We start from the raw sequence: 13893 nt of genomic DNA, 5'->3' as shown, positions 1-13893 counted from the left end.
GCACCTTAAAAAACTAACAAGTTTTATTTGGCATAGGTTTTGTGAGCGGTAACCTAATTGTTGTTGTGGGTTTTTCGGGCTCTTTGGCCGTGTTCTGAAGGTTGTTCTTCCTAACGTTTCGCCAGTCTTTGTGGCTGGCATCTTCAGAGGACAGCACAGAGTGCTGATGTGTGAAGTATCTTTTGAGGTGTTCTTGCAGGGAAAAATCATCAGGCTTAAATGATTCCATACATCTCATTCCACACAATGTCATTCTTATTTTTCCTCCCTCATCAGCTGATCCCACCCCCCCACAAACAAGAGTGTTCTTGGAGAGAAGAGCCTTAGTTTAGGAGCAGAATCTCTGAACCTCTTCCTCCTACCAATCCTTCCTTTCAGAAAAATTGAACCAAGTTATCATTTGCCAACATATAATGACTTGTGGCCCTAACTCAGAACCAGGTAAAGTAAGTCTGTATCTGCAGTAGCTGAACATGCCCTAAAACAAACTGGACATGAAATTCTATTTCAAAATACTGAAATACTGGACAACACCAGCAATCATTACGTCAGACTGCACAGGGAAGCCATTGAAATCCACAAGCACCAGCAGAACTTCAACAAAAAAGAGGAAAGTGTGAAGCACAACAAAACTTGGCTCCCAGCTCTCAAAAATACAGTGTGCAAAAGGTCAACAAACTCTACCCAGTCATAAGGACAGGGGATCACTGCACACAAAAGACCAGCTAATGATACCCATCAACCACAGTGACATATAATCTCTTCTTCTTAGCACAACAATACACCCACAACAAGACAAACTAATCACCCATCTACAGAAAAAGACAAAAGCCTATCTCACAGCCATAAATACTGCACTCCCAAGCCAACTACACCAGAGCACAGAGTGCTGTCCTCTGAAGATACCGGCCACAGAGACTGGCGAAACGTTAGGAAGAACAACCTTCAAAACATGGACAAAGAGCCCGAAAAACCCACAACAACCATTAGATCCCGGCATGCATCCCACATGTAACCACAATAAACCATATTTGCTGCAGAAAGGAAAATAAAAGAGCCCCAAAATAACATCGCACATATATAGCTAGTTGATGAAAGATCTCTAGAAATCTCACTCTAAGTAAGACTTCCTAAGGTGCTCTCCAGATAGTTGATATTTCAAACCCCAAATCCCATCACCACTGGCTATATTATAGTTGGCACTGAAAAGAGCTGCAGCCCAAAACATCTGGGGAGTATCAGGCTGAGGAAGGCTAGTCTAAATCAAAAAAAGAGTTGAGATTTCTACATCAGAAATGTTTCTGAAGATAAAATATACACCAATTAATTCAAATGCACATAGATGGACTTGCCTGTTGTTATGCTTGTCCTGCTATTACAAATGTCTGCTTCCTAAGCAACTCAGGTGTCATGGGTTAATCATAATAGTTATTACACAGCACATAGGGTTTTATTTCAGGACTGTACTCAATACAATATATAATTGCATGTTACTTTCACAATAGGGTGGGAACAGAAGGTTAAGCAGACACAATGTCTCATTATCCCACCACTAAAACCATGTTGTTGTGCATAATAGCTTGCTGTTGGTAATAAGATGGCATTCAATGTAATCACAACCCAATTTACTTCTGTTGACTTCCTCTCATATTATGCCTCTTATTTTTTCTGCCCTCATACATTCAGAGAGTGGGAGAAAATTTGACTACATTCATTCTTCATATGCAAAAGGAACAGTAACCCTATGTAAACCAACAAATATCCATAAATAAATGATGTAATTATCCTTAACACAGACTGGTTCAGAAAGACTGTGCATTGCTTCTGGTTACTGAGTTAGCAATTAAAATGCAACCATAGATGATTGTGCTTTAAAATGGGCATAGATTAGATAAGACAACAAAATTTATGTTATTTGAACATAAATGCTAACTGAGAAAGCTGTACCTTTGCTGTTAATATCGCCTACTGGAACAAGACAACCAATGCAGAGTGGACGATTCCCATATGGATCACGTACTGCATAGATTATATCTTTGTGCATAATCAGAAGTGAGTATGAAGTGGGTGTTTCATTCATCAGGTTTTTGATCCTGAAATATGAAAGTTCCTTAATATAAGCCAAGAATCTCAGTAACTACAGTGAGTAGCTGTTTTGTGCAACCAGGGAGCTGATTTCATTTATTTCCCCTTCAACTTTACCTTGCAACCCAATCTGGCGAGTCATCTTGCTCTAAAGGAGGAGTAAATGCCAGCAGCTGAGTAATAAGTTCACTGTCAGAACTGGTAGACAGCCCCACTCCATGGCGCATTAGCTATAAAGCAAAGGACATAAAACGCAAATTGCCGAATACATTTAACTAATGCATCCTTTCTAAAACATAGTTACACATTATGAAGTGAAGATACATGAAGCAGGTATATGCTTTACACACACACACACACACACACACACACACACACACACACACACACACACACACACACACACACACACACACACAAAAAGAGAGTTTAGAGAACAGAGGAGAATTTTTAAGCTGCCTCGTCTTTTGAAATTAAAAAGCCTGACCAGGGTGGTTGGTCGACGAAACAAAAAGAGAACATTCACTGTAAATATTTGAATGGTAAATTCCTTTCGTCCCATGGAATACTGGAAAAGTACAATGAGATGGTTTAAATCTGCCCATTCTCAGACTCTAATATGGTAAAAAATTAATGAGTAAATATGGAGGAATGGCAAGGGGAGTGTGTGGGTGTGGGAGGGGGGCACTGGTTTTGGCTACCACTCATATGCAGGCTTTGATCCGCTACCTCTGACCTAAAGAATTAAAGACACTCAGAAGAATAACAGATTATGACCCCAATGAACGAATATTGTGATTCAAATGGCCATGCAGGTAAGAGGAGTGGCAAATGCCTCTCTGGCCCAAGGCATAATTCCACCCTACTATATCGGGCAGTTATTAACCAGTATCCAATGTTCCATTTTTGGGCAAGATGCCAGAGCCTCTGAGCTCCAGGGAGTGCTGGATGAAACACCTAGATCTATTTCGGTCTGGTTTCAGCCCTGGTTACAGGACTCAGAAAGTTTAAGTCACCTTGATGACCTATGCTAGGAACTGGAAATGGGGAATGTTTCTCTGTTGGTTCTGCCGGGCCTCTCAGCGGCTTTTGATACCATCAGCCACAGTATTATTTTGGGGTACCTCACTGGGAACTTGCTTTCTGGTGGTTCTAGTCCTTCCTAGAGGGGCAAACTGAGACGTGGTGCTGAGGGAATCCTGTTTTACCACCTGGCCTTTGGCCTGTGACATCCCACAGGGTCCTGTTTAGTCCTCCATGCCATTTCATATCTATATGAAACTGCTGGAGAGGTTGTCAAGAGGTTTGGGAGTTTGGTGTCACTGGTATGCAGATGAAACTCAACTCTTACGTCTCTTTTCTATCTAGTACCAAGGAAGCTATTCTTGCTCTAAATTACTGACTTATTTGTAATGGATTGGATGAAGGAAAACAAATTGTAACGTAATCGTGTCAAGACAGAGGTACTCCTGGTCAATTGTAAGGGATATTGCAGAACAGAGATCCATTCCATGTTAGATGGAGTTACACGTCCCCCTGATGCCCAGGTTCCAGCAGTGGCTACGAGTGTACTTGCACAGTTAAAGATGGTGCTCGGCTACACCTGTTCCCTGAAATATGTGACTTGGCTACAGTAACACATGCCTTAGTTACATTCCATTTGGGTTACTGTAACACCTTCTACATGGAGCTGCCTTTCAAGATGATTTGGGAACTTCAGCTGGTTCAAAATGCTGCAGGCAGACTGCTGACTGGCGCCTATCATAGGGACCATATCTGCTACAAAAACTTCAGTGATGGCCAGTTCATTTCCAGGAGTAATTCAAAGTGCTGCTTATAACCTAGAAAGCTGTATATACGTAGCTTGGGTCTAGGCTATCTGAAGGACAACATCTCCCCTATAATCCACCCCAGTTTCTGAAATCTTCAGAGGAAGGCCTTATCTCAGCCTCACTCCCATGAGTAAAGGCCCAAGAAGAGAATTTTCAGTGGCTGCTCCTAATATATGGAATGATTGGCCCCTGTCTTAAAGTCCTTCTGTTGGCAAGTAATAACCTTCCTTTTAAAGTTGGCTTTTAACTTTTAAACCTTGTATACCTATATTTTTAGAAGGGATGCAGCACATTTTTATCAGTATTTTTAAAAAAAGATATTTTTAATTCATTTTGCCTTTTTAACTAATGGTGTTTTTAATATTTTTGTTTAATCCTACTTTAATGCCTTAATTTACTCTGAATTTACACATGTATATTTAATTATTATATGCCACCCTGCATTCCTTTATTGGAAGGCAATATATTACATACATACATACATACATACATACATACATACATACATACATACATACATACATACATACATACATACATACATACATACATACATACATACATACATTGTTCTTGTTTAGTCGTTTAGTCATGTCCGACTCTTCCTGACCCCATGAACCAAAGCACGCCAGGCCCTCCTGTCTTCCACTGCCTCTGGGAGTTGGGTCAAATTCATGTTGGTAACTTCCATGATACTGTCCAACCATCTCGTCAGCTGCTGTTCCCTTCTCCTCTTGCCTTCACACTTTCCCAACATCAGAGTCTTTTCCAGGGAGTCTTCTCTTCTCATGAAATGGCCAAAGTACTGGAGCCTCAGCTTCAGGATCTGTCCTTCCAGTGAGCACTCAAGGGTTGATTTCCTTTAGAATGGATAGGTTTGTCCTCCTTGCAGTCCAGGGGACTCTCAAGAGTCTCCTCCAGCACCACAATTCAAAAGCATCAATTCTTCAGCAGTCAGCCTTCTTTATGGTCCAGCTCTCACTTCCATACATCATTACAGGAAAAAACATAGTTTGACTATGCGGATCTTTGTTGGCAAGGTGATGTCTCTGCTTTTTAAGATGCTGTCTAGGTTTGTCATCGCTTTCCTCCCAAGAAACAGGCGTCTTTTAATTTTGTGGCTGCTGTCACCATCTGCAGTGGTCATGGAGCCCAAGAAGGTAAACTCTGTCACTGCCTCCATATCTTCCCCCTTTGCCAGGAGATGATGGGGCCAGCGGCCATGGTCTTAGTTTTGTTGATGTTGAGCTTCAGGCCATTTTTTGCGCTCTCCTCTTTCACCCTCATTAAGAGGTTCTTTAATTCCTCTTCACTGTCCGCCATCAGAGTGGTATCATCTGCATGTCGGAGGTTGATGATATTTCTTCTGGCAATCTTAATTCTGGTTTGGGATTTCTCCAGTCCAGCCATTCGCATGATGTATTCTGCATATAAGTTAAATAAGCAGGGAGACAACATACAGCCTTGTCGCAATTCCTTCCCAATTTTGAACCAATCACTTGTTCCATATCCCGTTCTAACTGTTGCTTCCTGTCCCACGTATAGGTTTCTCAGGAGATAGATAAGATGGTCAGGCACTCCCATTTCTTTAAGGACTTGACATAGTTTGATTTTGCGTAGTCAATGAAGCAGAAGTAGATATTTTTCTGAAACTCTCTAACTTTCTCCATAATCCAGCACATGTTAGCAATTTGGTCTCTAGTTTCTCTGCCCCTTCGAATAACCTTGCTAGCGTGTGAAATGAGTGCAATTGTATGGTAGTTGGAGCATTCTTTAGCACTGCCCTTCTTTGGGATTGGGATGTAGACTGATCTTTTCCAATCCTCTGGCTACTGCTGAGTTTTCCAAACTTGCTGGTATATTGAGTGTAGCACCTTAACAGTGTCATCTTTTCAGATTTTCAATAGTTCAACTGGGATGCCATCACCTCCACTGGCCTTGTCGTTAGCCATGCTTTCTAAGGCCCACTTGATTTCACTCTCCAGGATGTCTGGCTGTAGGTCAGCAACCTCTATCTGGGTTGTCCGGGACATCCAGATCTTTCTGGTATAATTCCTCTGTGTATTCTTGCCACCTCTTCTTTATGTCTTCTGCTTCTGTGAGGTCCCTACCATTTTCGTCTTTTATCATGTCCATCTTTGCACAAAATATTCCTTTAATATCTCCAATTTTCTTGAACGGATCTCTGGTTTTTCCCCTTTCTATTATTTTCCTCTATATCTTTGCACTGTTCATTTAAGAAGGCCCTCTTGTCTCTCCTTGCTACTCTTTGGAAGTCCGCATTCAATATTCTGTAACTTTCCCTATCTCCTTTTCATGTTGTTTCCCTTCCCTTCTCTGCTATTTGTAAGGCCTCGCTGAACAGCCGCTTTGCTTTCTTGCATTTCCTTTTCTTTGGGATGGTTTTTGTTGCTGCCTCTTGTACAATGTTACGAGCATCCATCCATCCATCCATCCATCCATCCATCCATCCATCCATCCATCCATCCATCCATCCATCCATCCATCCATCCATCCATCCATCCATCCATCCATCCATCCAAGTCTGCACTGGGCTTATTCCTACCTTTCTCCTCAGCCTCGGAGCATTTGTGAGTTCTCCATTGTGGGCTACAGCAATCTTCCCATGCAGTGTTTCCACTACAAATGGTTGACAATTATCCAAGACAGAAACTCCTGAAGTAGAATATCTTGTGTGGCCAATTCCAAGATTTGAAACATACAACTTCTTCAGACTGTCTTCACTGAACACATGATTAACCAGACCCATTCCCTGCATAATAAAAACAGAGGACACATTCTTGAAGACAGTTCCCAGTGGTGGCCAGTATTTGATTTTGTTCAAAATACCTACCTGTCCCCCCCTTTTTTTTTTAGCTAGCACACTGTTTGCTCAGAAAAATCAGTCACTGCAGTTATATGGTTGCTGAGGAAGTGCAATCAGCCCTCTGACAATCATGGAAACACTTCATGGAATGTGGTTGCATGGAGGGTGATGGATACCTACTGCAAGGAAGTAGTTTTACACAAAATTCTGTTGCTGCCTCAGAATCTTTCAGTTACCTTTAAATGCTCAACTGCAGTAGGGGAATAATGCATTTGAGTTCTTTGTATGTGGGACAATCAGGTAGTATCATTCAAAACATTTCTGATGTTAGAGCTATATGCTTCCCATGCCCCTTCAAAGAAATTGCACATGTTCATTCCCTTTCTGCTAATTAAATAAGAAAGTATTTTTCTTCACTAGTATTCTGCAAGCCTTATAGGTGGGACTATTGTGAAGTTCACTGAACACAACATGATGTTTTTTTCTTTTCTTCTTCCACTGCACCTAATCTCGTCAGGAAGCCACACTTTCATCTTGAACATGATACAGTGTGTTTCTTCTATGGGTAAGGAAATTTCAGCATCTGTAAAGCAGCAGACATTTTCCCATTGCGCATGGGAAAATTCTGCTTAGCTGTCGCAACTAGGAAACATTTTGCTATCACTTCAAGACAGAAGCACATTTAATATATGTAATCATCAGAGCAGAAAGGATACATAAGAAGTATAAAAATGTGCAGGGTAGCTTGAAGGAAACTGCAGAACATTTTCTAAGTAAAATTGTTCCTTTAATAGTGCTCTTGGTACTTGGGTAAACAGAAGATTGAGCGTTATAATGTGGCAAAATGTTTTAGGAAACTATTACATTAGGATTTCTGACGTATAAAACCAAACCTATCAATGAACAAAAAAACTACCTCACATCCAGGAGGAAGCCTCTTAATAGGTAATATATAGGATATATACAGATGTCTCAGCCTTCTTTTATTAAAATCAAAGCCACACTTTCTTTTAATTACATAAATAAAAACAAAGTTTCAATTTTACCTTGTGTATTTTAAATGTATGGGCTGACTCTCCATCACTTGTCACAATCCCAGCACTCTCTTGGCCTCTATTTAAAAAAAAGGAAAAAGAAAAGCAGGTAAGGTACCAAAACTAAAATCCTATGTATCAGTGGCAATTCTACTGTCCCAAGTGAAGGCCTTGTTGTAATTAAAATGGAACCAATTTATACATATTTTAGTAGACATGAGGGAACCCCAAGATTTTTTTCTGAAGAACCCCCAAGAAAGCAACATTGCACCACCCAAAGTACAGGCTATCAAGAATTCATAGGACGGGAAGAATTGGCTAGTGGAGACGCTATGCAGTCTCCTGCAACAGGGCATGGTTAGCTGGAATCTTGAATAGAAATGTAACATGTTGTTTCCAGTCCCAACTGTACACCAGAGAGATATAACCCATGTTCCACATACACCTGCAGGATACAAATCATGTTTTTACTCTTCTATGAATCACACAAACCATCCACATCTGCCGGGACAAAATGCAACCACGAAGTCCAAGACTGCTTTGAGCCCTAAACGGCAGGTACACATGTACCCTCTTTTCTCACTTCTATCTTCATCCTCACAAAGGAAATTGTGATTTTGTGACCTTAGAAACAGATGACATGATTTAGAGGCAGGACACACTACTGTTACTTTTACTTACACACACATTTCTTCAGGTATTGCATAATTCCAGGAGTACAGTGCTTGCCCGTGTGTGATTTTTCTCTAAGAGGAGGTCACTGGAAGTTTATTGATGATTTGTAATATTTATACTTATTTACAAATGTACAGGCTGAGCACAGGCAGATTTATAGCTTAAGTACTGTGTCAGAAAGGCAAAAGTCCACTTTTCCCACACCAGATCTCTGAGCAAGATAGCCAGCAACCCAAAATGTTAACAGCCCAGAGTCTAAAAACTGTGGCCTATCATCTCTACTTGATTTAAACTGCCATTTGTCCTTGTTTTGGTCTCTCTTCACACACCAACCTAGATCAAAACATCCTTAGGAAAAAGAGAGAAGCTCAGACAAATGGCTTTTCTCTTTTTTTCTTACCTACATGAAACTGCTAACACATTTTCGTTCTCAGAACAGACGTATTTGTGCCGTGAATCACAAAATTCCTAAATAGGGGCTCCAACTAATAAATTTGCATTCAGAATAGATTCAACCAACATGGTAAACTATCATGGTACAGCAGATGCAATGTCAGATTAGGACTCAGGAGAACTGAGTTCAAATCCCGGATCAGCCATGGAAACTCCTGATGAGGTGGCAATGGCAAACCATTCCCTAACACTACTGGAATTAGAAGTGCCTTTATGGCACATAAGAACAACTAAATCAGTTTACCTGCTGGATTATGAATAGCTGACTTAAACAGCAATCCTAAACTAAACATAAACATACTGAAATGAAAGGCAAATAGTTGCTAGCGAACATGCAGAGCAGAAAGGTACAAATCTACTGCAATTCAGTCTGAGCAAACTGCAGCATGTATTCAGAGCTGAATGTATATAAACATTCACTACAAAGCTATGATCATATTTAAAGCAAACTGGCTAATATGAGTCAAATAATGGATTTTTATGCTTGCTTTCTGTCAAGCAGAAAACTGTTTATTCTGGGATGCCAATCGTTAATATACTTTGTAATCATTTGTGCCTGAGCTGCTTTATTTGCCTGCCTCAAATACGGAACCTGCTTATTTGGCAGTTTCTCAAGTTACTCCCCTCAGGCAGCTTGAGCCAGTAAAACTGGATCCTTTCATCTCTGTAGAGCTTACTGACAATCAGCCGTCTGGTTTCCTAGGAAACAAAATCTTGGCTAGAAATAGTGAATCATTTCCAGGTCACTTTCAACATGGAGAGTGGAGCAGGAAGGCACTGGACTGAAGAGGAGGTTAAAGCCTTGTTAAGCGTCTGGTCAGAAAAAAACATCAGAAAACAGCTCCATGGAACACTAAGGAATAAAGGGATATTTATTTACATTGCTAAAAGGCTACAGGAGTTGGGGATCTGCAGAGACTGGAAACAATGTCGTGCAAAGTATAAAAACCTGAAATATGAATATAGGACAGTTAAATATGCCCACAATTCTGGAGATGCCACAAAGACCATGAAGTTTTTTCATGAACTGGATGCCATATTGGAACATGAACCTGTCACACAGTTAACAGAGGAAGAAAACGGCAGGTGTTCAGCAAATGACATCATTAGTGGCACCAGAGAGAACAATGAAGGTAAAAAAGTGCTCTATTTCTTATTTTTTTAAATATACAATATATACAGGCCAGTAGCACCCAGAGCTACATAATGTGCTAGAGAATGCACATTTGGCAGAACAAACTGACTTAATATGTTCCCTGCTTAAGGGTGGTGTTGGTGTTGGTAGTGGTGGTGCAGTTCTGCTTACCCATGTTTGTGAACACATAAAGCTGAGGAAGCTAAATTAGTTGCTAAAGCTCATGAAGCCTTATTCTTGTCAAGGGGGAAAGGGCACATTAGACAAAATAGTTGTTGTTGTTGTTCAGTTGTGTCCGACTCTTCGTGAACCCATGGACCAGAGCACGCCAGGCCCTCCTATCTTAGCGGCCTCCAAACTTCTCTTGGTTTCTGTAATAATTTGTATTAGATTTTGCAGCCCAGTAGATCTGTAAGAATACAAAGTATTGTGTAAAGAGCAATAATATGACCTCATCTATGTTTAAATGACAGGTGCACGTTCAGGCAGAATTAAAACAAAAACAGCAAACATTAAAATGACATCTTAGGAATGACTGTAGATTTTGTTCTTTTTGAAGTACTGTTTTCCCAAATGATTTATTTCTCAATGAATTAAACCCTAAAAACACTTACAGCGTGGTTCTAACAGTCATCTCTGTGTTAACTTTTCAAATTACATATAAAATAGTTAAAATGTTCTGGAAATATATTCTTAATATGGTTCCATATATTGATACATGCCAGATTTTGCTTGTCCTTCACGAATCAGAAAATGAAATGTATGAAAGCAGAATTTTACAAAACAAGTCAGAATGCAAAAGTTCTTTTTCCTTCTTAAATAAGGCAATTTATATATTATTTTTATTCCCAAAGCACTCAAATGTGACTTTTAATAATGAATAGTTCCTTTTTAAAAAAAAATGCCTAGAAGATATTTTAAATTGCTAACCTGTTTCATCTTCTTTACAGCACATTTGGTTAAATATCTGAATAGAATGAGTATCAGAAAACCCCAAAACCTCTGAATTACATTTTTATCTTAAATGGAAAGTATAAAGTTATTACTTGGACTTTAAAATAAACAGATTTAAAATAATTTCACACTGTATGAAGAGGGGGGTTTTTCACAATGGAATGTCCTTCGTTAATGAAAGTTAACATCCTTTTAAGGAAGAAAAAAAGAAATATTATCATGAGGGCCAGGCTGGAAAAAACTCCTCTTTTACCATGCTACCTCTCCTCATCTTTTGTTTCAGCTTGAAATACAGCATCAGCATCACCAATTATTTTACAGTGTTTTAGTCATATTCCAGTTGCTATGCATTATCAGATAGTATTCATGAGTAAAACACAAACCTTGTTATTTCCTCTACTGTTAAGGGATTATAACTCTGGATTATATTCACAGAGGTTTACTAGAAAGCAAATAGGGATTAAATATGTAACCAATACTTCCAATCAGTTATTGCCTTTTTTCAGCCATCATTATCATCATCATATCCATTCTCTTAGAATCATTTAAACCAGTGGTCCCCAACCATGGGCTTCCAGATGTTATTGGACTTCAACTCCCAGAAATCCTGGCCAGCAGAGGTGGTGGTGAAGGTTCCTGGGAGCTGCAGTCCAAGAACATCTGGAGGCCCAAGATTGAGGACCACTGATTTAAACAACCCCATTAGACTATGGTGAGATTGGTGTAAAATGACTCCGTGCACTTTATATCTAAACAGAGATTTGAACCTGGCTCTCTGTTTTAGTCGAGCAGTTTCTGTTCTTTTCCTTTTCACAGACTGCTACTACATCATCAAAAGCTTGTGTAGGCTATTGGGAATCATATTTATAAATCGAGGTATTAGTTGATAGCCTTACTACCACAGGTGATGTGTGTCACTATCAGTAAGCATTTTCATGACACCGACCACATCTTACATTTAACTCCTGGAAGTTTTTGATGAAAGGCTCTACCGCTGTGATTATTTCCTCTCTGTGACTGGTTCGTGCAGTTCATATCCTCCTGCAGATAGGGATCTCACTGATCCACAAATATATTCTCCCACAGACGACCTGCAATACAGTTGTGGATTACCAGTGAACTGAATTAAAATCCCCACTAGTCCATGGAGACTCACTGGTTGTGTGTTGTACTGGTAAAACCATTCCTTAAAATATCTCCCATACTTAGAAAATCCTCAAAAGGATCACCATAAGTCTGATGCAACATGACGCCACTTATAACAGTGGTCCACAGACCACACCTGAATCTGGATTCTTGCTCGCAAATACGTCAGGATTTGTAAACTAAGAATAAATAGGTGGAACAAAACAGGTCTGTAGGTTTGGATGGCATGCTAAACAAACCATTTATGTATTCGCGAAGGCTTTCACGGCCGGGATCTAATGATAGTTGTGGGTTTTTCGGACTCTTTGGCCGTGTTCTGAAGGTTGTTCTTCCTAACGTTTTGCCAGTCTCTGTGCTGTCCTCTGAAGATGCCGGCCACAGAGACTGGCGAAACGTTAGGAAGAACAACCTTCAGAACACGGCCAAAGAGCCCGAAAAACCCACAACAACCATTAAACCATTTATGGATTATTTAACTACTTTCACGGTGACATGAGCCAAGTGAAAAGAAATGGGTAGTGTGGCCCAAACACAGCTATAATAAGCCATCCAGGCTTATTATTCTATGTGAAAGTGGCCTGTGGCTACACCATAAAGATGAATAAAATCCAACAATACTCCTCCACCATGTGTGCAAGCTCTGGCACAAGCAGTTGTGTAAAACGAATCACTAGATTTTCTTCTCGATTCCATATGGTTTTAATCCAATCGATAGGATTGGTCTGGCTTTGTTATGCAATCCATAGGCAATATGTTGCCATGAGAACTAAACAGCCAACTGATTCTTGTTGATATTTAGAGGATATGGTCTGGCTGGGAATTAGAAAAACCATTGGATATGAGGATGCTTTTATGCATGAAAAGCATCAGATAGTGTGAACAATGGACTTGAAATATCTATTAAAGTGTTTAAGCTGTATTTCCATCCCTCAACTTGTGTATTTAAAACCAAATGATAATATTACAAAACACCAATAAAAATCCAGTGATTTCCTTTTAAAGACAACCAAATGTGTACCCTTGAGAACTTCTCATTACTCTGAGAAACTGAGTATATAGAATGTGATTAAACTACAGTTGTCAATTTTAATTAAATTGAAACTTATAATTTAAAATGTAATTTATATTTATGCAGAGAAAGCTCCAACAAGCAGCTCCCCACTGCAAAAATTATTTACTTGAGTGCTTTACAGTGGGTCTTCACACAACCCATGCACTGATATCTAGCTGCATAATCCTTTTGTATACTATTATGCAGCATCAAATACTCTCTACAACAAAGACTTTTACTAGCACTTGCACAATAGTTTGCATGAGAGCAGTGAGCAAGCTTATTCTGTTCACATACTTCAGCTCTAAACCTGTATATGTGCTTCCTTCCACTGGAAGCCTGAAAGAGGTTCCATCCATCACAGTGACTTTCTTGGAGAAAAATCACAATTTAAGGAAACAGACTGTTGTTAAATGCTACCGTACATTTGTACTTATAGGTAGGTGACATAAGATGAACTGATGGATATGAACAAGATATGACGATATAGTTGCAAGGGGGGGAGCGACTTCCATTATCACACAGCTGTACTTTTCCTTGCAAATCACCACATCATATTGTTGCATGTTACTTTTCTATAAGCTTTGCCATTGCTAATAGAAGTTGCAGTCTCCATAAATTTAACTTGAAACAAATACAGCAATTACAGTAACTTTAACAATGTAGGACTTATATTATTTATAGGTAGCTTCCTAAACACA

At 39.6% G+C, this 13893-nt stretch overlaps 2 protein-coding genes across 13 annotated transcripts in view; one reads left to right on the top strand and one right to left on the bottom strand.

Annotated features, from left to right (window-relative positions):
* PAICS (phosphoribosylaminoimidazole carboxylase and phosphoribosylaminoimidazolesuccinocarboxamide synthase) overlaps positions 1 to 13893 on the top strand; it is an 84250-nt gene that overhangs the window by 14041 nt on the left and 56316 nt on the right. For 7 of the 11 annotated variants that reach the window (XM_078394653.1, XM_078394652.1, XM_078394654.1 and 4 more), the window contains exon 1: positions 9649 to 10039. The exons of the other annotated variants lie outside the window; for them this stretch is intronic. In XM_078394653.1, the coding sequence (XP_078250779.1) occupies positions 9661 to 10039 (379 nt within the window). In that variant the 5' untranslated portion in view covers positions 9649 to 9660. Of the gene's footprint in view, positions 1 to 9648; positions 10040 to 13893 lie in introns of those variants that run through there. 11 annotated transcript variants of the gene reach the window in all.
* PPAT (phosphoribosyl pyrophosphate amidotransferase) overlaps positions 1 to 13893 on the bottom strand; it is a 62753-nt gene that overhangs the window by 7160 nt on the left and 41700 nt on the right. For both annotated transcript variants that reach the window (XM_020789648.3, XM_020789649.3), the window contains exons 2-5: positions 7791 to 7857; positions 6484 to 6690; positions 2203 to 2315; positions 1948 to 2093 (exon numbers count right to left, since the gene is read on the bottom strand). In XM_020789648.3, the coding sequence (XP_020645307.3) occupies positions 1948 to 2093; positions 2203 to 2315; positions 6484 to 6690; positions 7791 to 7857 (533 nt within the window). The remainder of the gene's footprint in view (positions 1 to 1947; positions 2094 to 2202; positions 2316 to 6483; positions 6691 to 7790; positions 7858 to 13893) is intronic.

Source organism: Pogona vitticeps, chromosome 5 (genome assembly GCF_051106095.1).
Source record: "Pogona vitticeps strain Pit_001003342236 chromosome 5, PviZW2.1, whole genome shotgun sequence".
Lineage (NCBI taxonomy): Eukaryota > Metazoa > Chordata > Lepidosauria > Squamata > Agamidae > Pogona > Pogona vitticeps.
The sequence above is the reverse complement of the archived record's forward strand: the minus strand, read 5'-3'. Positions and strand labels throughout refer to the sequence as shown.